A 27,603-nucleotide genomic window follows, 5' to 3' on the forward strand; every position below is an offset into this window, starting at 1 on the left:
GTTGGGGGGGGCTTAACCTCAACATATGAGCTTTCATATCGAGCCTGTGAGTTATTTGAATTGTCAGAGAAAGCAGAGCGGAGTTTTTTCACGACAACAACAGCAACAGCAGCGTCTGCGATCCGGCTCAACATGAACCTGATCGGGGGCTACCAGCACCACCACCCGCACCCCCACCACCACCTGATGCACGAGCCCTTCCCGTTCGTGCAGCGGTGTCACCAGGACGCGCCGTACTTCCAGAGCTGGGTGCTGAACCACGGCGAGCCGCAGCCTCCGCCGCAGTCCGGGTTGGACTTCCCGCTGCAGGCGCAGTACGCGGCCGGGGAGCACGGTGGTGGTGGGGCCGCGGGGCCCGGGGCCGCGGCGCTGCACGACGCCCGGCTGGAGGCGCTCCAGGGCGGGGCCGGGAAGCGGAGGACGTCGGGGCCGAAGAAGGAGCGCCGCCGGACGGAGAGCATCAACACGGCGTTCGCGGAGCTGCGGGAGTGCATCCCCAACGTGCCCGCGGACACCAAGCTGTCCAAGATTAAAACGCTGCGCCTCGCGACCAGCTACATCGCCTACCTGATGGACGTGCTGGACAAGGACTCCGGCGAGGCCGAGGGCTTCAAGGCCGAGATTAAGAAATATGAAAACCGGGACCTGAAAAGGAAACGGGAGCCGGTAAGTCCCGACGCTAGAAATGAATCCAAAATAACTCAAACAGTTGTTAGTTTTTGAGTCAACGCTGCAGGATAATAGCCTAAAATAATAGGAAATAGCCTAAAATAATAGGGAATAGCCTAAAATACTAGGTTATTTTATAATATTTGTAAAAAACAACAACATAATTTTAAGGTGGTATATAACCCTCATTGTCCTTGGGTTAAATTTGACCCGTTTTCAACGTTTCCGCATCAGACATTTGGGTTTCTTTCAACCAAATTGCAACCCCAAAATAACCCGGATGGTTCCGTACAGCGCTCTTTCCGCAGGTCAAATTTAGGATCTGTTCACTTACTTTCGTAGAATTATTTTTTATTTTTTTTATTTAATATTTTATAGCATTTGAAAAAACTGTGAAATCTCCCGCTTTCTAAACAGCGTCCTGACTAAACTGTAATCCACTCAATCCTAACTATAGTTACAGTTCCATCTTTTCAGATGCTTTTGAACTTAAAAAAATGAGGTATAATTTCACATTAATGAGTTTTTTTGATTATGAATTCCACAATAAGTGTACAACTAGCGGTAATAAGTGGATGTTGGTGGTGAGTCCGGTGGTAGAGTGACAAAAAGCGCAACAAAAAAGAAGGGAATCTTGAAAAAAAAGAAGAAATCGATAGAAACATTTAAAAAAAGAAAGGGTCTAAAAAGGGTTCATTTTCATTTCCTACCTGGGAGCAACAGAGTTGCGTCGCCCTGCAACTTTGTGCTTTTCTGGGTCGAAATTTCAACATTTAGTTGTTCTTTTTCTACACTTTTCTCGACGTTTCTGTCACTTTCTTTCCAATTTTTTTGTCACTTTTTTGGCGTTTTTTTAAATTATGTTTTTGTCAGTTTTTAACAAGTTTTTTTTGTCGCTTTTATCGATGTTTTCCTCCACACACTTTCTTCCAAGTTTTGTGTCACTTTTTCCGATTTTTTCTGGTCTCTTTTTTTCAGCGTTTTAAAAAAATAATATATATTTTTGTCGATTTGTTTCCCTGCGTTTTTGTAGCTTATTTCCCCCCAAACATTTGTCACTTTTTTTCAAACATTCTTTTGTCATAGTTGTGATATAGAAAGTCTTTGCAAACGGGTCGAAAGTTGAAAAAAAAATAATTAAATAACTCCAAACGGAAACAGTTATTAGTTCAAGTCTTCATTCAAGAGTCATTTCAAAAAGAAAAGAAAAGAAGGAGGGAATGTTCCTGAAGAGACATCATTTAAGGTGGACTCTAAAGATGTGCTCTGATTTATCAGTTTAAAAAAATAAAACCTAAAATATGAATAATGTATGAACAACATGCACATATCGGTACATGTTGTTCACACGCTGTTCATATTACATAGCCATAGCCATAGCCATATATGTATATATTTCTCGTCCTGTCTATACTTCCTACATCACATAGCACTTTTCTGCTCTTGCAAACTGCGTTTCGCTGTCTTTGCACTTGTTACTTTGCACAGTGACAATAAAGTTAAATCAAATCTGATAAAACATAACTTTAAGGTGACTGTAGATGAATCCAAACAACTCCGAACGTCAAAGAGTTCATTTAGTTTAAGTTTCTGAGTCCTAAGGCCTCAATATATTTCATTTGATCTGTTTTAAAAACCAAACGTATGAAATATGAAACATGTTAAGGTGGAATTGTAAAGATGTGCTCTGATTAATCCGAGTTTTGAGGTCTTTTTTGACGCTTTTTTTCACCTTTTCTTCCATCAGTATACCGTACACACCACTCACACCAATGCAGTACCACTAGTTTTACACTATAAATATATATATATATATATTCTTTCGAATTTATGGTCAAGAAACCTCATTTATATGAAATGATATCAATATTTTTGTGTGTTTAGTGTTAGTGTAAGTTTCATAGTTTAAGTAATTTATAAAATCTGAAGGCCTGAAATATTTCATTTGATCTGTTTTAAAAAAAACAAATTTCTGAATATAAAAACATGTTAAGGTGGAATTGTAAGATGTGCTTTGATTAATCCGAGTTTAAAAAAACGAACTCTAAATATAAAAACATCACGTTAAGGCTAGAGGCTGAATATATATATATATATATATATATATATATATATATATATATATATATATATATATATATATAACAGCATTTTTTATTTTTAAAGATCTGTAGTTTCTTAATAATGAAAATGACTCCAAACAGTTGTTAGTTTGAGGTTGTCTCCCCGTCAACACTATCTCTCTTATCTAACTTTGGTAATTTACATTTATTGTTTTTTTTTTGGTCACTTTTTTTTTTAACATTTTAGTCGCTTTTTCTGACGTTTTTTTTTTTCGCGTTGTCCCCAATTTTTCTGTCACTTTTTCAATATTTTGGGTGCTTATTTTTGACGGGGTTTTTGGTGCGTTTTCACCGTGTTTTATTTTTATTTATTTTTTTCATCTTCTTTTATTGCTTTTTTTAACGTTTTGTCGTTTTTTATTTATTTATAACTTTTTTACATTTTCGGCGCATAACCGACGTCCCATATTTTCTGATATAAAAACACTTTTAAAAAAAACTTTGAACAAACATGAGAGATTATCATATGATCAAACTGGAGGCTGATTTTGATCTGTTTAAAAAACCTAAATATAAAATCATCACGTAAAGGACGGAAGTTGAAACCAAACATAGCCTATAAGGGAAATATAAAAACTCCCAAACTTTCACATTATTAAAATAACTCCAAACCGAAAACAGCTGTTGGTGGGAGTGCATGTGGCGTCGTCCCGGTTGACCGTGCACGGGGTTGGCTTCTCTGGGTCACAATTTAAAATCTAGAAATTATTATTATATATATATTTTTTTAAACATTTCGTCGTTTTATTTTGTCACTTTTTCAGACGTTTTTGCCGATTTTTTGTAACAATTTTTTTTTTAACGTTCCTCTATCTATCTTTTCTCCCCAAATGTTATAACGTTGAATGACTCTGATGAGAGATTTTTTTTAGATTATTTTTTGGGGGCTTTTCTGCCTTTATTTTGACAGGACAGCTAGGTGAGAAAGGGGAGAGAGAGGGAGAGAGAGAAAGGGGGAAGACATGCAGGAAATCGTCACAGGTCGGACTCCAGCCCTGGACCTCTGCGTCGAGGCATAAGCCTCTCAGTAGGCTGCATGTGCGCCTGTTCCACCCCGCTGAGCCAACCCGGCCACTGATGACATCACATTGTCCCCGAGGACAACAGGAGGGATACAGAGCTGGAATCAAACAGCCTTTCATTCAGTTCTAATTTGAAGCCAACGTATCCTAAATATAAGCTACAGTAGCTCCATTACAAATCATAATCACAAATATGATTTCGGTCAGTGATGAGGTCAGGATCGCTGATTTGACTTTTGGAAAGCATTTATTGAAGTTAAAAGAGTACTTTTAATACTTTTTCCTGTTTGAAATTCCGAAATTGAATTTTTTTTGCGCACCTCTTTTGGTCGGGCAGGTGCGTATAGGATGGGACCTAAAGCAGCAGATCAGACCATTACGCAAGCAATCATTTATTCAGAAATTGAGACAAAAATGAGAATTCATCGCCAAACGTAAAACGTGCAAAAATCAGTTTTCGGGATGAGTTTTTTTAGGATTGTTTATGTGATCGTTAGGAGCCCAAATGGTCTTTTTTTTAAATGTATTATTCCTGATAATCATTTTATTACCACCTGAGGTCTGTTGTTGTTTGTCGTAAATTATGAAAAACATAAAAAGTTAGACAACAAAGTGATGAAAAAAAACCCAGCCTGAATTATATTTTAGAACTTTATATTTTTAGTATAACCTATTTTGCATCTAGTAAAAAATGTAATATATGTACTGTTTATTCACATAATTGTAATGCCTACTAAGTTAAAAAAACTAATTATAAACATGTATATTTATCTATCTATATATATATAGATATATATAGAAGATATATATATATATATATATATATATATTCATATATCTTCTCGAAACATGTATATGTTTTGATTTGATGTGCGCAACTTTAAAACCAAACTGAAGTCCAGTTTTTTATTATTTATTATGAATTATGGGCTTCTTTGAACCACATATAACATGGGTGTATGGGTGTACGGAGGTCCTTTGCAGGTAAAATTAATGACGACTTGCATTACATTTGAGGTGTTTTATTCACTGTTATAGCCTTTGAAATTAGGGCTGGGCGATATGGAGAAAATCAAACCTCACGATATCTTTGACCAAATACCTCGATATCGATACCGCAACCATATTGTAGTGTTGACTATTGGTGCTATTGGTACAACATATTTACACAATGAGATTTTTGATAAATAATCATCAGTAATGTTGATATAATGACTAAGTGGGTAAAGGCAAATAATAGAACAGTTACAGCAGTCTGGGAAGTTCAGAAAAGTACATCACTTTACTGTAATGCAGCCTTTAGAACCAGGAAAAGACACTTATGTCATATCACTGTATTACGATATCCAAAATCTAAGACGATATCTAGTCTCATATCACGCTATAGCTCTATTTGAAATATTTTTTTTTTAAATGGTTTCACAACTAAACTAGACAGTGTGACTCACTCAACGTCCTCTGACTTTAACTATTAGGCAAAATAATCCATAACGTCTGCTTTTTTTTAACTCCAACATTTGGTATAATATCATATAAACTAGGTTTATTCACCATGAATTAAAAAAAAAACATTAAAAAAGTGACAAAAAATGTTCATTTTTCTATTTTGACCTGCAAGGATAACTAGTTCCTGGTGGACGGGAAGACAAATGAAATAATTATGCTAACATGAGTCCATTATTCTCCCCTCTGAATTCCCCAAATCACCCCCGATGAACACGCGAGTGTGTGTAACGTGTGTGTGTGTTTAACCTCTCCAAACACTCCCCCCAAAAAATCTTCCTTTTAATCAAACTTGAGACAGTTATAAACCAGTTTTTATTTGTCCGTGTAGCCAGCAAAAATGTTCTTGTCACTTAAAAAAAAAAATGTTTTGTCATTTTTTAAAAACTTTTTTACAACAACAACTCCAACAATAACAAATACAACAACATATCCTATTGGTCCGTTTTTTTTGGTTTTTTTAGCTGCTGAATTCCCCAAATCACAGCTAATAATAAAACATCCGAGTGGGAGTAAAGTCTGTGCTCTAAACCTCTCCAAACACTCACGAAAAATATGTTGCTTCTTCTTCTTTTCTTTTTCAAAGTTTGTTTTTATAACAGAAAATATGGGACGTAGAAATAAGCGCTGACAATGTAAAAAAACGACAAGCGTTATGAAAAGCAACAAAAACACTGAAAGAAGACCTACAAACTTTAGAAAAAGCGGCAAAAACGTCAAGAAAATGTTCCCAAAACATTGAAAAAGTCACGAAAAACAGTGAAAATAAGTCACCAAAGCGTTGAAAAAAATACACAAAAACGTTGAATAAACACACAACAACATGTTGTCCTCGGTTCTGATTTGACCCATTTTCAAAAAGTTTCTAAATCAGAAATTTGGGGGGTTTTTATTCAATTTTTAGCATTTTGGATTTTGAAAAAACGTTGAAAAAACTGATAAAAAAACTTGTTACGGAAAATGTCAAAAAAAAAGCTTCGAAAATGACAAACTTTGAAAAAAATGTGTCAAAAATTTCGGCAAAAAAGTCAAAGCTGGGGGTGGCAGTAGCTCGGTCAGTAGGGAGTTGGGCTGAGAACCGGAGGGTCGCTGGTTCAAGTCCCCGTACAGACCAAAAGTGTGATGGTGGACTGGTAGCTGGAGAGGTGCCACTTCACCTCCTGGGCACTGCCAAGGTGCTCTTGAGCAAGGCACTGAACCCCCGACTGTTTGGTGCGCCTTTCCGTTGACAGCTGAGTCCTTCACTCTGACATCTCTCCATTAGTGTGTATAATAACGGAGTGAAAACGTTGTAGTTTCCCCTTGCGGGATTAATAAAGTATCCATTATTATTATAACAAAAAAAAAACTCGGAACATAAAGTGACAGAAGTGTCTAAGAAGATGACCAAAATGTACAATTTTTGTATTTTTATTTTGAGCCAGAAAAACCAGGAGTTGTATGTGTACGGGAGGACAACCCGAGAGAGGTTTTAGTTCCCAGATGTCGCCCGTCTGTGTCACCAGCAACCAAAACCTTCTTGTCTCTTTCTCTAGGTTGTGTCGCTCTATAAATAAACTCCAACATGCAGATAACTGATATGCTGACATAAGTCCATTATTTTCGCTGCTGAATTCCCAAAGTCCCACCTAATAAACACCCGAGTGTGTGTCAAGTCTCCAAACACTCCCTTCTCTTCTTTTTCTTTTTTGTGTTGTCCTCGGGTCATATGTCTTCTCTTTTTTTAAACTAAATTGGCCATGTGGCCGGTTAGCTCAGTCGGTAGAGCAGGCGCACATATATAGCGGTTTACTCCTCGACGCCGAGGGTTTGCTGCATGTCATTCCCCCTCTCTCTCTCTCTCTCCTTTCATGTCTTCATCTATCCTGTCAAAATAAAGGCCTAAAATGCCCTTAAAAAAACTAAATTGGCCAAAAATAACTATATGCATGGAACGATCTTTGCAGGTAAAATCAATGATTCATTTCGTAGAATTTTGGGTGTTTTTATTCTATTGTATAGCATTAAAATACAAGTTTCAATGGTTTCAAAACAGTATATCCTGACTAAACTTTGACAAATACCAGTCTGTGATTCCCTCAACATCCTCTGATCTTAACTATTAGGCAAAATAAATCATAATTTCTGCTATTTTTTTTAACTTAAAAATTAGGTCTAATGTCATAAGAACTAGGTTTATTTATACCATGAATAAAAGAAAGCGTCAAAAAAAGTAACAAAAAAGTGTTAAAAAGTGACAAAAACGTTGGAAAAATTGACAAAAATAGATAGTTTACAATTTAAGTTCATGGTCGACGAGAAGACAACATAAGGATTAACAAAACTTGAGACAGTTAAAGCATTTTAATTCTCATTTGTGCACATCGCTTTTTCACTTTTTTGGGGGACTTTTTTTGCAGCCGACTCCAACAACAACTCCAACTCTAACTCTCACTACACTGCGTGTATTTTAGCCCTGATATATCGGTATATTGTTATTTGTTATTGCTCATGTTTTTGCAATGAATAATTTGGGGAAAAAGTGACAAATCCAGCATGCATCATATAGTAAGGAAGTAAGTAAGTAAAGTTTATTTCTAGAGCACATTTAAACACAGCGTCAGCTGACCAAAGGCTTCACAAAGAAGCACGAAGGTGCTGAGAAAATCATACAAATGTTAGAATAACAATAAAAAATAGAAAAGTAGAAACAAAACACACATAGATATGTTTGTAGGACTTTTTAAGACTTTATTTAAAGAGGCTCTCAGAGAGGCGTAAACTTAGCCTCTTGATGATTGTAAATTTTGGCTCCTAACGAAACCAGAAAAACGATTATTTTGCACATTACCGTTTTGCAAGTAAACTCTTATCTTTGTCTCGTGATCTTCCGCCTCTCCCGAAGGCTGAACTCACTCAGACAACGTTGGAATAGTTTTCTTATGTTATTTATTTTAAGGGGAATTCAAAAAAGTTCCCAAGGATTAAAGGGAAATGTCCCACTTTGAGTGTTATTGACTGTTCTTTTAACTTCAATAAATGCGACGTGTCATTTCATTGCATCTCTCCGAAAAGTCGATATAATCGTGTCACATCATCGTGATTTCAGTATTGAACAAAATAATAATTTGTGATTATGACTGTTTCTGTAATGAGAAGTGACAAAAGCAGGGGCGAAGCTAGGATCAGACCTTTAGGGGGGGCTCAGCCCCCTAATGAGAATGTGACATGGATACAGTGCCTTGCTAAAGTTTTATCATCACTAGAAATGCAAACTTAGCAAGTATCTCACTATCACTAACGTTATCCAGATTGATATTTAGACACAACACATGATATATCCAGGTACAAAAAGATTACAAGTCAGAAGTTCTTTGGTCTGAACTGGACTTTAGTTGCTTACGTTTCAATTTGGGTTCTACTGCGCCGTGAAATGACCGACTTCTTCTCTGGTGGACTACCAACGTTAAACTTCGCAACCATCTCCTGCTCTCCCTCTGACAGATCAGATAGAGACTCAGGTGAGAGTCTGGCACAACCTCCTCTGATTGGCCACCACTACGTTTCTGTTGACCCTTTCCTTGACTGGGTTACAGGTGCATGGCATCGGCGACAGACACAGAGGATATTAAACCTGTTTCAAGCCCTTCGAACCTGTCATTGTCTGTCCTCTGTCACTAACAGACAAGTTCGCAAACTTGAACTTGAAGCACTAAGTTCCCTAAAAAGGGTCTAAAATGGCCAATGTTTCACTGTCAGAATACGATCCATTTGGCTCGATAACATTTGGAAAGGCAAAAACCACCTAAAGACAGCGGGGACACCTATTGTGCAATCTTAAGTTTTCAATCCAGCTTTTTAAAAAAGATGCTTCAAAATGCAAACTCTAACTTGAAGAACTTAAAATTGATTTTTTGTTTTTTATTATCATAATTTTAACTTTTACTTGAGAAGAATTTTTATACCGGTAATTTAACTTGTACTTACTGATGATGATGATGATGATGATGATTCTGTTTGTTCTGTCCCAGACTGACGGACTGCACGAGTCTCTGGAAGCCGGCAAGAAGGCGAAGGGTCGGACCGGTTGGCCGCAGCAGGTCTGGGCTCTGGAGCTCAACCAGTGACCCTAACCCTAACAAAAACCCTCCTCCGAGACCCTGACCCAAAAGAAAAGACTCCTCCCAGACCCTGACCCTCCTCCCGGACCCTGACCCTCCTCCCAGACCCTAACTCTAACAAAAACCCTCCTCCCAGACCCTGACCCTTTTCCCAGACCCTAACCCTAACAAAACCCCTCCTGCCGGACCTGAACCCTAACAAAACCCCTCCTCCCGGACCTGAACCCTAACAAAAACCTTCCTCCCGGGCGCTTACCCTAAAGAAAAGCCTCCTCCAAGACCCTGACCCTCTTCCCAGATCCTAACCCTAACAAAAACCCTCCTCCGAGACCCTGACCCTTTTCCCAGAACCTAACCCTAACAAAAACCCTCCTCCCGGACCTGAACGCTAACAAAAACCCTCCTCCAAGACTCTGACCTCTCTTACCAGACCCTAACCCTAACAAAAACCCTCCTCCCGGACCCTGACCCTTTTCCCAGACCCTAACCCTAAAAAAAAGCCTCCTCCCGGACCCTAATCCGGAAGAAAAGCCTCCTCCCGGACCCTAACCCTAAAGAAAACCCTCCTCTCAGACTCTGGATTCAAATCAGATTGAAAACAAACCACTGACTGACTGAACCAAAACACGGAGAGAGAGAGAGAGAGAGAGAGAGAGAGAGAGCGAGAGAGAGCGAGAGAGAGAGCGAGAGAGAGAATGAAAGGACCACATGACGGAGACGGTGCGGTCTCTGAGTGACTGTAGGTGTTTGATATTTGTGGTATTTCTGCTTTTTGATGTTTTGATGTTCCAGCCCCCTCCGTACTGTAGACCAGATGTTGCCACATGTGTCCGAAAACAACATCTGTCTCCCCTAAAAAATGTGTTTTTATCTGGCGTCGAGTGGCGGTGGAGCAGAAAATGAATACATTACAACACATGTCAAGTGGAGTAAATGTCGTGGAACGCTAGGCCTACTAAAAGTGCAAACATTAAGTTGTTTTTGACTTTTTTCATTATATTTTTTTTCAGAGCTGCAAAGATTAATTGATGAGTTGTTTATTAAATTAATCGGTTTGAGTAATTTTTTATGAAAAGTAAAAGTTTTCTGAAAAATTTTCTGATTCCAGCTTCTTAAATGTGAACATTTTCTAGTTCCTTGGCAGTAATCTCACCAAAATGCAGAGTCCCGCTTCAATGTTTAATTTAAAGGTGCAGTAGGTAGGATTGTGAAGATCCAGGACTTCGCCAAAAAATTTGAACATCTAAAACTTCTCAGTCCCTCGCCCCCTTTCTGCTAAAGCTCAAAACGGTCTCCTAAGCCCCTCCCCCCACAAGGGAGAATGAATGCGTGTGCATGAGCAGTGATTGGCACGCAGTTAGTTAGACTCAACGTTCCTATACTTCAAATACAAAAAAAGATAAGAAAAGAAAAACTATCTTTTTAATGTCATGTCATGTAAATGAAATGAAAATGAATGTAGAAATAATTTCTGTCCCAGAGGAAACACATTTTTGAGGGGAAAGTTTTATTTTTATTTGCTCACTGTTTCATCCCGCAGTCATAATATTTTAAATAACATTAATCCATCATTCCCAGTCAGATCGCTCGGTTACGTTGTAACCTTGGTTCTCTGAGAGATATTCTTCTTACGATAGAGAACTGTCACAAAGAAAGAAACTCAGACTGTAAACTATATAACTGCCGGCTGTTGTTGATGTTTCTTGTAGAGAATTATTGAATTTACTGAATCTACCTCAAAAATTAAAGTCACTGTCTGTTCTGAGAGTTTCCGACATGTTAAAAAAACACTAAAACTAAAAAGGGATAAAAGCTTTATTTCTGTGCGAAATGTTGATGGAAATGTACATTGATTGTGAAGTTATATATAGTTACGTAAATAAATGAATTATTTTAAGTCACTCCAGCTGTAGTGAAGGTGTTTTTATTTTCTTGCTTTTTCTACGATAACAGTTATGATCAATGGAAAAAATAAATCACTTGAACATTTCTGGACATAAATCAAAGAATCACATCATTTAAAAATGATGGTGTGAACACTGATTCAGCAGCATTCACGGTATTTTTATTCACTTTTCAGTTGCCTACTACTTTTGCATACTTTCAGCTATAAAAAACATTCAAACATCAAAATGTTCAGCTCTTTAAGAACATTTATGCTTGTATTCAACTTTTTCCTACTAATTATATTTTTGAAGGTATTAAGCTTTTTTCAATTCTTTTTTACATTGAAAGTCAATGGAACCATCTATAACACCTCTTCAGGCATCTTCCACTTCTACAGGTTACTCCTACTGTACATACCTTCACATACAGAAGTCATTCAAACGTTAAATTTTTTTTCGACATGCTATACTATGACCCTTTTATGACTTTTTTCGACATACTATACTATGACTTTTTTTGACATGCTATACTATGACTTTTTTATGACTTTTTTCGACATGCTATACTATGACTTTTTTTGACATGCTATACTATGACTTTTTTATGACTTTTTTCGACATGCTATACTATGACTTTTTTATGACTTTTTTCGACATACTATACTATGACTTTTTTTGACATGCTATACTATGACTTTTTTATGACTTTTTTCGACATACTATACTATGACTTTTTTTGACATGCTATACTATGACTTTTTTATGACTTTTTTTGACATGCTATACTATGACTTTTTTTGACATACTATACTATGACTTTTTTATGACTTTTTTCGACATGCTATACTATAACCCTTTTATGACTTTTTCGACATGCTATACTATGACCCTTTTATGACTTTTTTCGACATACTATACTATGACTTTTTGACATACTATGACTATGACTTTTTTCGACATGCTATACTCCGACTTTTTCGACATGCTATACTATGACCCTTTTATGGACTTTTTCGACATACTATACTATGACTTTTTTCGACATGCTAACTATCTCATGGGCTTTTGGACATGCTATACTATGGACTTTTTTTCGACATGCTATACTATGACTTTTTTTGACATGCTATACTATGACTTTTATGACTTTTTCGAGTGCTATACTATACTTTTTTTTGCGTCGCTATGACTGTTTTTATGAGCTTTTTTTCCGACATGCTATACTATGACCTTATATGACTTTTTCGGCGCTATACTATGACCCTATTTATGACTTTTTGATACTATGACTTTTTGCTTGACCCTATACTATGACTTTTTTCGACATGCTATACTCATGCTTACGGCTTTTTAGCCGGCACTGTACTATACTTTACTTTATGACCTTTTAGACATATTACTATGACTTTTTCGAGACATGCTATACTATGACTTTTTTCGACATGCTATACTATGACTTTTTTCGACATGCTATACTATGACTTTTTTCGACATGCTATACTATGACTTTGTATGAATTTTTTCGACATGAAATACTATGATCCTTTTATGACTTTTTTCGACATACTATACTATGACCCTTTTATGACTTTTTATCTTTTTTTGACCATACTAACTATTGACTTTTTTCGCGTATACTATGACTTTTTTACGATTGTCACTAATACTTTTTTTCGACATGCTATACTATGACTTTTTTCGACATGCTATACTATGACTTTGTATGAATTTTTTCGACATGAAATACTATGATCCTTTTATGACTTTTTTCGACATACTATACTATGACCCTTTTATGACTTTTTTATGACTTTTTTTGACATACTATACTATGACTTTTTTCGACATACTATACTATGACCCTTTTATGACTTTTTTATGACTTTTTTCGACATGCTATACTATGACCCTTTTATGACTTTTGTCAACATGCTATACTATGACTTTTTTCGACATACTATACTACGACTTTTTTCGACATACTATAATATGACTTTTTTTAGACGTGCTATACTATCACCTTTTGACATGGTGTCACTATGACTATGCTTATACTATTGTATGGCTCTGACATACTATGCTATGGCTTTCACGTGTATCCTTTCCACCTGCTTTGGACATTATACTCAATACTATGGTCTTTTTGGGCGTATGCTATGCATACCTCCTTTACGACTGTGCTAATATGTACTTTTAGACATGCTATTATGTTTTTTCTTGCTGACTTTTTCGACGTGCTATGCTAATGTGCACTTTTTCGACCCGTCACTATGCTAATCCTTTTACGTACTAATGCTATCTATGTACTATATGACGTCTATCTCTGGACTTTTTTGGACATGCTATCTATGCTGGGCTTTTGGACTGATACTATACTATGGCTTTTTGGACATGTCTAATACTCGACTTTTTTAGACATGCTATACTATATGTCTTTAGACTGTGCTATCTGTCGCAGCCTTGACCTGCTATACTATGGGCACTGACGATCAATACTATGGCTTTTGACATGCTTATCACTATGACTTTTTTTGACATGCTGTCACTATGGGCTTTTGACGCTCATACTATGACTTTTTGGATAACTGTCTTTGCTTTCGACATGCTATGCTCTGGTCTTTTTTTGAAGCCATGCTTTATACTATGACCAGCCTTTGGTTCGACGGTACTATGCTGTGAGGCTTTTAGACATGCTTAATGCTATGTTTTTTAGACGCTGCTTCACTCTGTACTTTTTCTAGCTATGCTGTCTTTCTTGCTATTCCTTTGTGATTTTTTCAAACATGCTATGTACTATTGACTTTCGACGTGCACAATGCTATGCTTTTCGACCAGCCATATGTCTGACTTTTGGTACGTAACTATGAGCATTGGACGTATGCTGGCTTTTTCGATATGCTATACTATGACTTTTTAGATATGCTATCACTATGACTTTTCAACGTGCTATACTATGACCAGCTTTTTTTTTCAACAGTAGCTATACTATGACTTTTTCGACATGCTATACTATGACTTTTGACATGCTAACACAATGCCACTATTCCAGCGTTTTTTTAGACTATGCTAATAGCTATGACTTTTTTCAGACTGCTTACGTATACTCGGGCTTTTTGTAAGTATGTCTCATGGGCTTTTTAGATTGCTATCTCTGGGCTTTTCGGCAATGCTATACTAATGATATTTTATGACTTTTTTCGGCAATGCTATACTATGACTTTTTTTAGACATGCTATGCTATGACTTTTTAGACGTAATACTCACGCTTTTTTGTTGGCTATGCCTTTAATAGCGCTATGATGTACATGACTTTTTTCAACATGTTATACTATGACTTTTTTGGGCTATACTATGACTGGGCTTTTTTAGATATGCTATGCCTCGCTTTTTTCAGACATGCTATGCTTGGGCTTTTTCAACGTAACTGTCTTATGTTTTTTCGATATACTATACTCCTCTTTTTTTTACGTGCTAATACTATGACTTTTTCGACCGTACTGTACTATGGCTTTTTTAGACTATGCTATACTCTGTCTTTTTTAGACGTGCTATGCTATGGGCTTTTTTAGACTATGTATACTCGGGCTTTTCAGCATACTGTCACTATGTACCCTTAGCTTTTTTTCAAACATGCTATACTATGGGCTTTTTTTAGGCGTAGTGCTATACTATGGGCTTTTTTACGTATACTTATACTCAGACTTTTTTCAACATGCTATGCCTAATCGCCTATGACCTTTTTTCAACATGCTATGCTACGGACTTTTTCGACATGCTATACTATGACTTTTTCGATATGCTATCTCGACTTTTTGACATGGCTAATACTATGTGCACTGACTTTTTAGACGTATTATACTATGGGCTTTTTACGACATGCTAATACTATGGGTTTTTTCGATATACTAATACTATGACTTTTTCAACAATGCTATACTATGACCAGCTTTATGACTTTTTTCAACATGCTGTCACTATGGGCTTTTCAAGCTGTATTGCTACATGCTATACCTATGACTTTTTTTCGACATACTATACTATGACTTTTTTCGACATGCTATACTATGACTTTTTTCGACATACTATACTATGACTTTTTTCGACATACTATACTATGACTTTTTTCGACATACTATACTATGACTTTTTTCAACATGCTATACTATGACCCTTTTATGACTTTTTTCAACATGCTATACTATGACTTTTTTCAACATGCTATACTATGACTTTTTTCGACATGCTATACTATGACTTTTTTCGACATGCTATACTATGACTTTTTTCGACATGCTATACTATGACTTTTTTCGACATACTATACTACGACTTTTTTCGACATGCTATACTATGACTTTTTTCGACATACTATACTACGACTTTTTTCAACATGCTATACTATGACCCTTTTATGACTTTTTTCAACATGCTATACTATGACTTTTTTCGACATGCTATACTATGACTTTTTTCGACATACTATACTACGACTTTTTTTTTCAACATATACTATGACCTCTTTTATGACTTTTTTTCAACATGTTATAACATGACTTTTTTTCGACATGCTATACTATGACTTTTTTTTCGACATAATTATACTACTTAATTTTTTTCACAATTATAATTATGACTTTTTTCGACATAATTATAATTTTTTAATTAAATTTATGACTTTTTTTTCACAAAAATATACTGACTTTCAACATGCTATACTATTACCTTTTATGACTTTTTTCAACATGCTATACTATGACTTTTTCGACATGCTATACTATGACTTTTTTCGACATACTATACTACGACTTTTTTCGACATGCTATACTATGACTTTTTTCGACATACTATACTACGACTTTTTTCGACATGCTATACTATGACTTTTTTCAACATACTATACTATGACTTTTTTCGACATACTATACTATGACTTTTTTCGACATGCTATACTATGACCCTTTTATGACTTTTTTTGACATGCTATACTATGACTTTTTTCGACATACTATACTATAACTTTTTTCGACATACTAGATTATGACTTTTTCACTTTTTTCGACATGCTAAACTATGACCCTTTTATGACTTTTTTCGACATGCTATATATGACTTGTTTTGACATACTATACTATGACTTTTTTCGACATGCTATATATGACTTGTTTTGACATACTATACTATGCCTTTTTTCGACATACTATACTATGTTGAAGGCATGGTAGCTCAGTGGTTAACAATGATACAACAAGCACCAGCAACTTGCTGTGCACTTTTATGACTTTTTTTTTTAATCTCTTTTTCCACATACTATAGTATGACTTTTTATCCCTTTTTCCACATACTATACTATGACTTTTTCGACATGCTATACTATCACCTTTTCAATGACTTTTTTCGACATCCTATAGACTTTTCTATGACTTTTTTATAACTTTTTCAACATACTATACTATGACTTTTTTTGACTTTTTTCAACATGCTATACTATGACTTTTTTGACTTTTGAAACATACTATACTATGACTTTTTTGACTTTTGAAACATACTATACTATGTATTTTTTATGAATTTTTTCGACATACTATACTATTTTTTTTCACTTTTTCGAAATACTATACAATGACTTTTTTTGACTTTTTCGACATGCTATAATATGACCCTTTTATGACTTTTTTCGACATACTATGACTGTTTTATGACTTTTGAAACATAATATATATATATATTATGACTTTTTTAACACACTATACTATGACATTTTTATGATTTTTTTCAACTTACTACACTATGTATTTTTTATTACTTTTATCGACATCCTATACTATGACTTTTTTCAACATACTATACTATGACCCTTTAATGACTTTTTTGACATGCTATACTATGTTGAAGGCATGTTAGCTCAGTGGTAAACAATGATACAACAAGCACCAGCAAGTTGCTGTGCACTTTTATGACCTTTTCATGACTTTTTTCAACATACTATACTATGACTTTTTTATCCCTTTTTCCACCTAGTATACTATGACTTTTTTTGACATTCTATACTATCACCTTTTTCTATGACCTTTTTCGACATACTATACTACGACTTTTTTCGACATATTAGACTATGACCCTTTTATGACTTTTTAGACATGCTATACTATGACTTTTTTCACTCTTTCAACATACTGTACTATGACCTTTTTATAACTTTTTTCGACATGCTATACTATGACTGAAAAGACTACTTCCATTCCATTTCGCTCTTTCAATTCACTTCGGGAATGAATGTGTTGAATCTGCCAGTTGGACACAAGAGGATACTTTTGCCACCTACCACCTGACCACGCCCACCTCACCTGTTGTCTATAAATTGTTTGTGAATCCTTTGGCTCATCCTTTGCACTCTCTGCCGGTGGGCCAGTTTAGCTAGTGATCATGTTAACTGGTGATATTTGCATAAAATCTGTGAATATTCAACAAGGCCCTGCCTACTTTTTCAGAGCGTTCTGCGCTGCTTCTGCCCCTCTATGAAATGTAATTAAACACAACTATAATCAGTTGACTTGTGGCACAGGTTGAAAGAGACTGTTAGTGCTGAGATAGACCTACACATTCTTCGTATGAGATGGCCCACAATAACAATGATAAATGATCACATTTGTGCATGACTGACGTGTTTCATTTTTTACCCCAAAACAGAATAACGGGTTAGGTGAGGGTCATGCCTGTTTGTTGTACATCAGTTAGGTTTTGGTATGTGAGGCAAAGATGAACCTACTTTACTGTTTCCAGGCTTGCATTTGCCCATGTTAAATTGTGATATCACCTGTTAACATGCATGCCGAAAAAGTCATAAAAAAGTCATAGTACAGTATGTTGAAAAAAGTCATAGTATAGCGTGTCGGAAAAAGTAAAAAAAAAAGTCGTAGTACAGTATGTTGAAAAGGTCACCAACACGGTGCCCGCGGGCACCAGGTAGTCCCCAAGGACCACATGAGTAGCCCTCAGGCCTGTTCTAAAAATGACAATTGAATATTGATATTATCTGTTTCCCACCTTGTTAAGTAATTGTTGATAATTAATGTGAGAATCATTAACATGATCAGTGTCTTCACATAGATAGAGTATCATTAATCATTAATAATCATATATAACTATCATTAATCATTAATAATCATATATAACTATCATTAATCATTAATAATCATATATAACTAAAGGCAAACTGAGCACATTTGTTATTTCAGAAGAGTGTATCAAACTGGTAGCCCTTCGTATGACTCAATACCCATGAAGTAGCTCTCGGTTTAGAAAAGGTTGGTGACCCCTGGTATAGCATGTCAAAAAAAGTCATAGTATACTATGTGGAAAAAGGGATAAAAAGTCATAGTATAGTATTTCTCTCATATGTTGTACCTGTGTTAAATTAGACGAAAAGTCCAATAAAAGTCCAATATATAGAAAGAAATCACAAAACCTTTGCAGTGGTGTGTAGTGTAGTGGTTTAGATGATGAAGAAGATAGGCTGTTGACTACTTTTGTCCATGACATCCAAGGTTCGAATCCCAGCTAGATCTGTAGTGCGTTGCTTTGTTTTATTTTTTTCCGTTCACACAGTATGTGTCATATTTGTGTGGATAATGCTTAAACTGACATGTATTAAATATCAACTGGTGATGTTTTCAGCGATATCCGTTATTTTGTCTCATTTGCAAACACTTAGTGAAAATGTGAACCTCTGGCACTGGAGGGGAGGAGGCAGAGCAGGACGCTCTTAAAAAGTAGGCAGGGCCTTGTTGAATATTCACAGATTTTTATGCAAATATCACCAGTTAACATGATCACCAGCTAAACTGGCCCACCGGCACTCCAATGCATCCTGTGTGCGTCTTCATTTGATTTTGTTTTTATGCCTTGTCATGATTTACTGTCACTTTGCTAACCTGTGCACTGCTGACTGGACTCCTTTGTTTGCCAGCCATGTGGAAAGATTGTTTGTTCGAATTATCTTTTAAAGCCTGTGCAGTTGCGAGTAGTAAACTCACATCTCCTTTGCTCATTTGTATACTTTGTTGGATTTATGTGTCGATTGACCACTGTCTAATTATATTGTCATCTCTTTGTTCTCCCTTTCATGCAGCACACAGACCTGCAATGCAATGAATCAAAATCACCTTGAATGATAAAGAAAATAAAAGACCACTGGTGTTGCATCAAACCCTGCCTTCTCCCTGCTCTTCTTCATCGCTCCATATCACTGGACGTCTTCCGACCGAGACTCTGTTTGCTCACCAAACCCTCACTCCACCAGAACCATTTCACATCACCCTACAGTTCCTTCAATCACCTTTTTATTACTTTTTTCAACATACTATACTATGACTTTTTTATGACTTTTTTCAACATACTATACTGACTTTTTTATGACTTTTTTCGACATGTTATACTATGACTTTTTTCGACATACTATACTATTATTTTTATGACTTTTTTCAACATGTTATACTATGATTTTTTATGACTTTTGTTAACATGCTATACTATGACTTTTTTCGACATACTATACTATTATTTTTATGACTTTTTTCAACATGTTATACTATGATTTTTTATGACTTTTGTTAACATGCTATACTATGACTTTTTTCGACATACTATACAATGATTTTTATGACTTTTTTCAACATGCTATACTATGACTTTTATGACTTTTTTCAACATGCTATACTATGACTTTTTCATGACTTTTGTTGACATACTATACTATGACTTTTTTCGACATACTATACTATTATTTTTATGACTTTTTTCAACATGTTATACTATGATTTTTTATGACTTTTGTTAACATGCTATACTATGACTTTTTTCGACATACTATACAATGATTTATATGACTTTTTTCAACATGCTATACTATGACTTTTATGACTTTTTTCAACATGCTATACTATGACTTTTTCATGACTTTTGTTGACATACTATACTATGACTTTTTTCGACATACTATACTATGATTTTTATGACTTTTGTTGACATACTATGCTATGACTGATTTCTACCATCTTTATTGGGAGGTGTGTTAGCTCAGTGGTTAACAATGCTACAACAAACACCAGCAAGTGTACAGTGCACTCTGACCCTTGGTTCAATCCCCAGGTCTGGTGGAGTTTTTGTGGAGTTAGCATGTTTTCCAGACTTCCTTTGACATACTACTATGACTTTGTTTCAGCATCTATGACTCTGAAGTCCAAGTTGAAATAAACGTTTACCTGATTGTCCTGAGAAGCCATGGCTGGTTCGGCAGTCGCATCATAATTGTACTCATTTTTATTCTACATATACAAGTTAAAAAACATCTTCAATAAAATAACATAAAAGTAGTAGTAGTATAATTTTATTGTCCCCGTGGGGCAGTTGGGTTTGCGGCACAATCGCAAGGCACTTTATGACAAGACATCAGACATATGATACAAACAAATAGTCCTTACATCAGACACCGACAGACATAACATGAAGAATATACATCACACACTACAATACACTATACACCCTTGGGTGTGACCAGGCCAGCTGGACGACTAGCTTATTTTGACTGATTTAAGGCTTTTATGGCTTGTGGTACAAAAGAGAATTTGGATCTGTCCTTGTTCAGAAGGGGTGGGCAGAAACGACGCCTAGATGGCAGTAGTTTAAAATGTGACGCCAGGGTGTGTGTGTGTAGTCACATACAACGTTATTGGCCTTTCTCACCAGTCTGTCTTTGTAAATGTGTTCAATGCTCAGTAGTGTTATCCCAAGTAACTTGCTGGCCAATTAGTCAGGTGTACACAAATGTATGGCTGACTAATTATGAAATTGCAAAGTTTGGCTCCAAAAATGAAGTTTTCCCCGCTGAGAAAAAGTGACATCTTACTTTGACTACATGTTTGAACGCTGCTGCTGTTTTAATGATCTCCTGGTATCCTTCTCTCTGTAATTAATGGGAGGATCTACAGTGACACCCAGTGGTCTGTTCCTGAAACAACACAGCATGAAGAAACTACAAACCTCCCCTGGAGAGACAAATCCAAAGACCCATTTTCCTTTGACTCTCTTCATCTATAAAGGGTAACTTCTGTATTTTTCAAACCTATATACCACCTAGTCTGGTGGAGATATGCTGGCTCTATACACGCTAAAAGTCCTGATTATTTACATGGAGTCTGGTGGAGATATGCTGGCTCTATACACGCTAAAAGTCCTGATTATTTACATGGAGTCTGGTGGAGATATGCTGGCTCTATACACGCTAAAAGTCCTGATTATTTACATGGAGTCTGGTGGAGATATGCTGGCTCTATACACGCTTAAAAGTCCTGATTATTTACATTGGAGTCTGGTGGAGATATGCTGGCTCTATACACGCTAAAAGTCCTGATTATTTACATGGAGTCTGGTGGAGATATGCTGGCTCTATACACGCTAAAAGTCCTGATTATTTACATGGAGTCTGGTGGAGATATGCTGGCTCTATACACGCAAAAGTCCTGATTATTTTACATGGAGTCTGGTGGAGATATGCTGGCTTCATACAACTGAAAGAGATTCTGATTATTTACATGGAGTCTGGTGGAGATATGCTGGCTCTATACACACTAAAAGTCCTGATTATTTACATGGAGTCTGGTGGAGATATGCTGGCTCTATACACACTAAAAGTCCTGATTATTTACATGGAGTCTGGTGGAGTTTGGTGATTGTGATTTCGGGGCTGTTTCATGTTAAACTAAAAGGATCTTACTCTTTAACTAAAAGGTCTATCTCTGTAGGGATCCTTTCCATAATGTTAGAATAATAATCGGAGCCTTTCCAGGACTAATTTCAAAGATTGTTGTTTCCATCAGTCACTTAGACACAAACACATTGGGGAATATAGTGTCCAGATTGAAAAATACCAGTTAGCCTTTAATATAAAAAGTTATAAGCAGATATTTTCATATGAAGTGTGAAAACAGTTTAAAAAAAACCCCAACATGTGATATACGTGAGCAACCTGAATGAAGAGAGACGAGACTGTTGCTTCTGTCTGTACAATACATTTATTATAATTATTAGGAGCAATAAGCAGCTGTATTTAAATATGTTTTTTTCTTCTAATACAACAATTGGGTTAACGTGGCCTATGTGTTAATAAAGCTGGGTGTTGTCTACATGACGCTAACAAAACTACAAGCAAAACGGAAAATAAAAACAGACGCTAAAAGAAAACAACCCTGTGGAAAGCAGAACATTTAAATATGGCGCGTGACAGAGTGCAGAAACCCCAAAACTGTGTGTACAATCGTTGCCGTCACAACCATGAAAAGAAAACCAAATTTAAAAAAAGAAAAAGAGTTGGAGTTTAAGAGTTTTGAGAAGATGCAAAAACCAACAAGTTGTCCGTTGCCTTGGAGGTTTCTTACTGCCGTGCATTGAGAATTTAAATAAACTTTATTCAGCAGCGTTTGGATTCATCTTGTCAAAAGTTTTAAGCCAAAAAGATCTTCTTTACCATCCACGGCTTAAAACACAATATCCAATCCAACAAACATTTTCTCTTTCATTTCACAAACTCAACAATCACTTTAATATTCATACTCAATAATTAGGGAAAACAAATGGCCAAAACGCAGAGTCACTGCGCTTCAATGTTTACATAACGTACGTAAATAATTTAACAAGTCAAGATGGTCATAAACTCATAAAAAAAGAAGTTACACTTTACTTGAAGGTATCTACATAAGAGTGACATGACACGGTCATGAACGTGTCATAAACATTATAAACAAGTCATAAATGTTTAGGACATGACGCTTCTTTGAGTACGTGACATTTGGTTTTTGTCTGCTTAGGGTTAGAGTTCATGTGTTCATGACCGTGTCATGTGTTCATGGCAGAGTCATGTCACTCTTACGTAGATACCTTCACATAAAGGGTTACCAAAAAAACTAATTATGGTGCGATCCATGTCGGCAGGATTATTTCGGCAAAAACTTTTAGAGCTGCAAAGACTAGTCGATTAGTTGTCAACTATTAAATTAATCGCCAAGTGTTTTTGATAATCGATTAAATCGGTTTGAGTCTTTTTCTTTATGTAATAAACTGTCAAAATTGTGTGATGTCAGCTTTGTTAAATGTGAATATTGTTCTAGCGTCTTCTCTCCTCTGGGAAAGGAAACAGAAGATCTTTGAGTTGGGGACAAAACGAGACATTTGAGGACGTCGTCTTGAGACTTTTTGGGGAAACGCTGATCCACATTTTTAGAGACCAAACAACTCAGTAATTCCTCCAGGAAATATTCCACACATTAAAATCGACTATGAAAACATCGTTAGTTGCAGCCCTAAAAACTTTTTAACACGTCATAAGACAACTTCCACTGAAGGAAGACATCCATATCCATGTTTAATAATTTGATCAATTATACAAAAGAAAGGAAAACATTGAATTTCTTTTCTGCTTTACAGTCATCGTGAAATACATCCAGGGTATGCAAAGTATCAAATCAACTATAAACACTGCTTTTAAATATTAAAATGACGCTAATAATTACTCTTACACCTCTATCACACACACAAATCTACTTCAGGTGGAAACAAAAGAGAAAGATGGAGAAATCTAAATTATATGCACATGGATACAACTTTATACAACTTAAGGCTGAACTAAAGAGACCGATAGAAAACTGGGTTAAAAAAAACAAACGTGAATTTAGCTACCGACACCTGGATGCACAGAGAAAATTAAATTGGACGTGTGTGTGTGTGTCCATACGTACACAAAACAGCTAGCGAGAAGGAGAAGAGAGGGTCATTCACCACCATCGGTCTCTTAGTGCGTTCCTTGTGGCTCGGAAGTCGGACGCCGGAGGCAGGAATAACGTCACCCCCCCCGAGTTGTCATTGTGGCTTATAGCTCACTCCAGGTTAGCCGTGGTTTGCACTACCAGTTGATAACCACGCATTACAAGGATTTTATGTTGTTGCATACAAACCGCATAGAAACATGTCAAGATAGAAGTTGGACAGCACTGTGCGTACGACTGATTTAGAGAGACACAAGTACAACAGAAGTGCTAATAGCTGCACGTTACCACAGCGTTCACCACCGTGGATGCACGGAGAAGCCATGTTGGATTTTCCCGAGCTCGGAAAGCCGAGATCAGGGTGCGTGTCTGTCCCCCGACTTTGACCTCGGAAAATCCGACTTCTGAGTACAAATGGAACGCACTATTTGAATGTGCTCCCCCAGCTGGGAAACAGGGAAAATAAAAAAGGATGAAACATCAGGACCGAGATCAGCATGTTCTTCATTTCTTTTAGACATTATTGAGAAAGAAGGTTTTGTAAAGAGAGGAGAAGTCCCTCCCCTTCCGATGGACCACTGTGGGACTTTATTTTGGAAAAAAAAAAAAAAAAAATCTGAACTGTAGTGAACAGGGACAGACTAATAATTGGTTGATCCTGTTTGATTTGAGCCATGAATTACACATACGATCGGCAGTTCAAGTCAGTTGAAACGTGTCGTAGGCTTCTTGCGTCCAGCGCGGCGATAGGGCTCAAAAAGCAGCCTGGAGCGAACGGCGCCGCTCACCAGGCCACGCTGCGATGATTGGCTACGGAAGAGAAGAAAGTCTATCCTTGAAGCCGCTCTGAACGCCATCGGCATGAGCGACGAGACGCTTCCACGGCGACCAATGCGCACCGTCCCGACCGCAAGAAGCACGAAACCCGTTTAAGTCTCAGTTTGTCCTCAAGCGTCTGAGTGACATCTCTCTGAAAGCTACGCTGTCTGTGCGTTTGGTACCAGGATGTAACGTTACTCTCGCCTTCTCTCTGATAAAAAGACGCTGGATAAAAAAAAAAACAGCAGGTAGGATAACGTTTCGTGTGTTTGGAACAGAGCTAAGCTAAACTAGCGAGCGAGGCGACGTATATTCTTGCGAGAGACGAGAGATGTAGGTCACCGAGCGGTTTCACACAAAACTTAGTGGTACTACGACATACCGAGACTTTCCTTCACTTGCAAAATGGTCTTTTAAAAAAAGTGTGTAATTCGTGGCTCAATTCAAACGGGATCAAAACATTATTAGTCTCTCCTTGTTCAATACCGGACAAATTTCCTTCCGGAAAAAGGTCCCATGGTGGTCACAGGAAGGGGAGGGACATCGGTTACACTTTACTTAAAAAAGGTATCTACATAAGAGTGACATGACACTGTCATGAACGTGTCATAAACATAAACAAGTCATAAAGGTTTATGACATAACGCTTCTTTTAGTAAGTGTCATTCGGTTTTTGTCATGACATGTTATGGGTTAGGGTTCATGTGTTCATGACAGTGTGATGTGTTCATGAAAGTGTCACTGTCACTCTTATGAAGATACCTTCAAGTTAAGCGTTACCGGGACTTCTTCGCTCTATGCGGTGACACTTAAACTGACCCCGGGCCCCGATAGGCTGGACGTGATTTCAGCAAAGGCAGAGCCCCTTTCTGACCATTCATTCATTCATTTACAATACTAATAAAAAACTAAACTAAATCCCAATCAACATCATTCAACTGCGGGTCACAAGCTTTCCTGTTTGGCAAAAGCATTCCTCTCGGTGTTAACAGTCGACTAGGCAAAAGAAAAAAATACCCAAAACTACTGAAAACGTGTTTCGTTTTTTTACCCTTAAGGCCGCTATTTTGTACATTTGGTTACACTTTCTATGCCGACGATAAAGCCTTTTATAACTACTTATGAGCAGACCCGAGACGGAATCTGCGGTGCTGTTTTTATTTTCAGTTTTCAGCGGTGATCCAGAAAGAAAATCTGTGTTCTTTTTTGTGGACTGTTTTCTGCTCAGGGGGGGTGGGGGTGGGGATGAGTTTTGTTTAAAATCTGCGGAAAATGCTGTGCCCACAGATTCAGTTATGAAGTATCAGAAGACTTTGTGTTTGCCGCTCACTCACTCATTATTTTAGGTGTATTAAACCATAATTCTCATGTTTTATCCAGAATCTGAGTCGATCGAGTGTTAAGAGTGAGTTTTTTGGAGGTAAACGTTACACGAGTAAAAGTTAAATGTCCATCATGGCTGCAGCACAGGTTAAGTGCCCAAGACAAATCTCCCACCTTGCGGGAAAATTAAGTTAATCTTGAATCATCAAAAAGTTGTGTCAAATTGGGGTACTCTATTTCGGTTATGACCCGTTAAACTAATTAATTTGTGTTCTTAGATATATTCAATGATTATTTTTTCACTTATAGAGACTTGTAATGTCATTACTTCACCTAAAAGCACCCGATGACCACTTAGAGTAACTTATAATCACATTATAATGCATCATAAGAGTGATTATAATGTGTTACAACTATGAGAATTAGGGCTGGGTATGGCCACTGACTTCCTGATTCGATTCCGATTCACAAGGTCCCGATTCGATTTAATTTCAGATTCGATTTATCGATTGGATTCTGTATCGATTTGGGATATTTCAGTTACCATAGCATCCCAGTAAATTGTACTAGGAGCCCTCTAACCTGCTGCATTATTAAAAATATGAATGTTGTCGTTAAGAAATGACTCCAAAGCAGTTACACAGAGACAGAAACAACATGTATAAGTGCTTTCTTTAGTGCAGAGGGTGCGATGCCGAGACCTAAAGCTACACATCTGTGAAAATTTTAAGTATAAAAAAAAATGCCTTGTCATTTCAATACTTAAGAAGCTTAATCTTAACAGTCAGTAAGCCAATCAGCACGCGGCATACTTCTTCCAAGATCTGATATTGTTTGTGATTGTCTAACGTTACACACTGTAGAGACGGGCTCACGTAGTAGCAGCTGATACAGAAATACAAAAAGTTGTGCCGTAGTGTGTATTGTCATAGTTTCTTTTTGTTATAAAAAATTGGTATTGGAAAAAGTATCGTTTAGGAACCGGTATCAAAGTCACGGTATTGGCATCGATACCGGTATGTATATGTAATATGTATGTATTTTTGAACAATCCCCAGCCCTACTCAGGTTTTTATGAATCAATATCGTATCATTCATAGGGTTGGGCGTCGTTTTAATTTTAGCAATTCTGAAATCTGATTCTTCCTTTTCAATTCAGATTATTTTGAGGGGTGGAGTTGAAACGGGTCACGTGCTTATTTCACAGATAAGAGGAACGTTTAATTTTGATTCAAACGGTGATTGACAGTTCTTTACTGGGCTTCTTCAACTTAAATTAAAGCCACACTTTAGAGCGGCCCTCACTGCGCTCCACGGCTGCAACACAAACAAGCGCCTGGAAG

The 27,603-nt window shown here is 36.8% G+C and overlaps 1 protein-coding gene across 3 annotated transcripts in view; it reads left to right on the forward strand.

Annotated features, from left to right (window-relative positions):
• The window catches only part of LOC120544731 (heart- and neural crest derivatives-expressed protein 1-like), a 20,138-nt gene extending 428 nt beyond the window's left edge, over positions 1 to 19,710 (forward strand). Inside the window, exons 1-3 of one of the 3 annotated variants that reach the window (XM_039778682.1) lie at positions 1 to 666; positions 9,328 to 9,396; positions 19,432 to 19,709. The exon at positions 1 to 666 is cut by the window's left edge and continues 428 nt beyond it. In XM_039778682.1, coding sequence (XP_039634616.1) covers positions 133 to 666; positions 9,328 to 9,396; positions 19,432 to 19,470 — 642 coding nt within the window. In that variant the 5' untranslated portion in view covers positions 1 to 132 and the 3' untranslated portion in view covers positions 19,471 to 19,709. Of the gene's footprint in view, positions 667 to 9,327; positions 11,319 to 19,431 lie in introns of those variants that run through there. The other 2 variants (XM_039778685.1, XM_039778683.1) reach the window with 2 other exon arrangements.
• Positions 19,711 to 27,603: the final 7,893 nt, after the last annotated feature.

Source organism: Perca fluviatilis, chromosome 16 (genome assembly GCF_010015445.1).
Source record: "Perca fluviatilis chromosome 16, GENO_Pfluv_1.0, whole genome shotgun sequence".
Classification (NCBI taxonomy): Eukaryota; Metazoa; Chordata; class Actinopteri; order Perciformes; family Percidae; genus Perca; species Perca fluviatilis.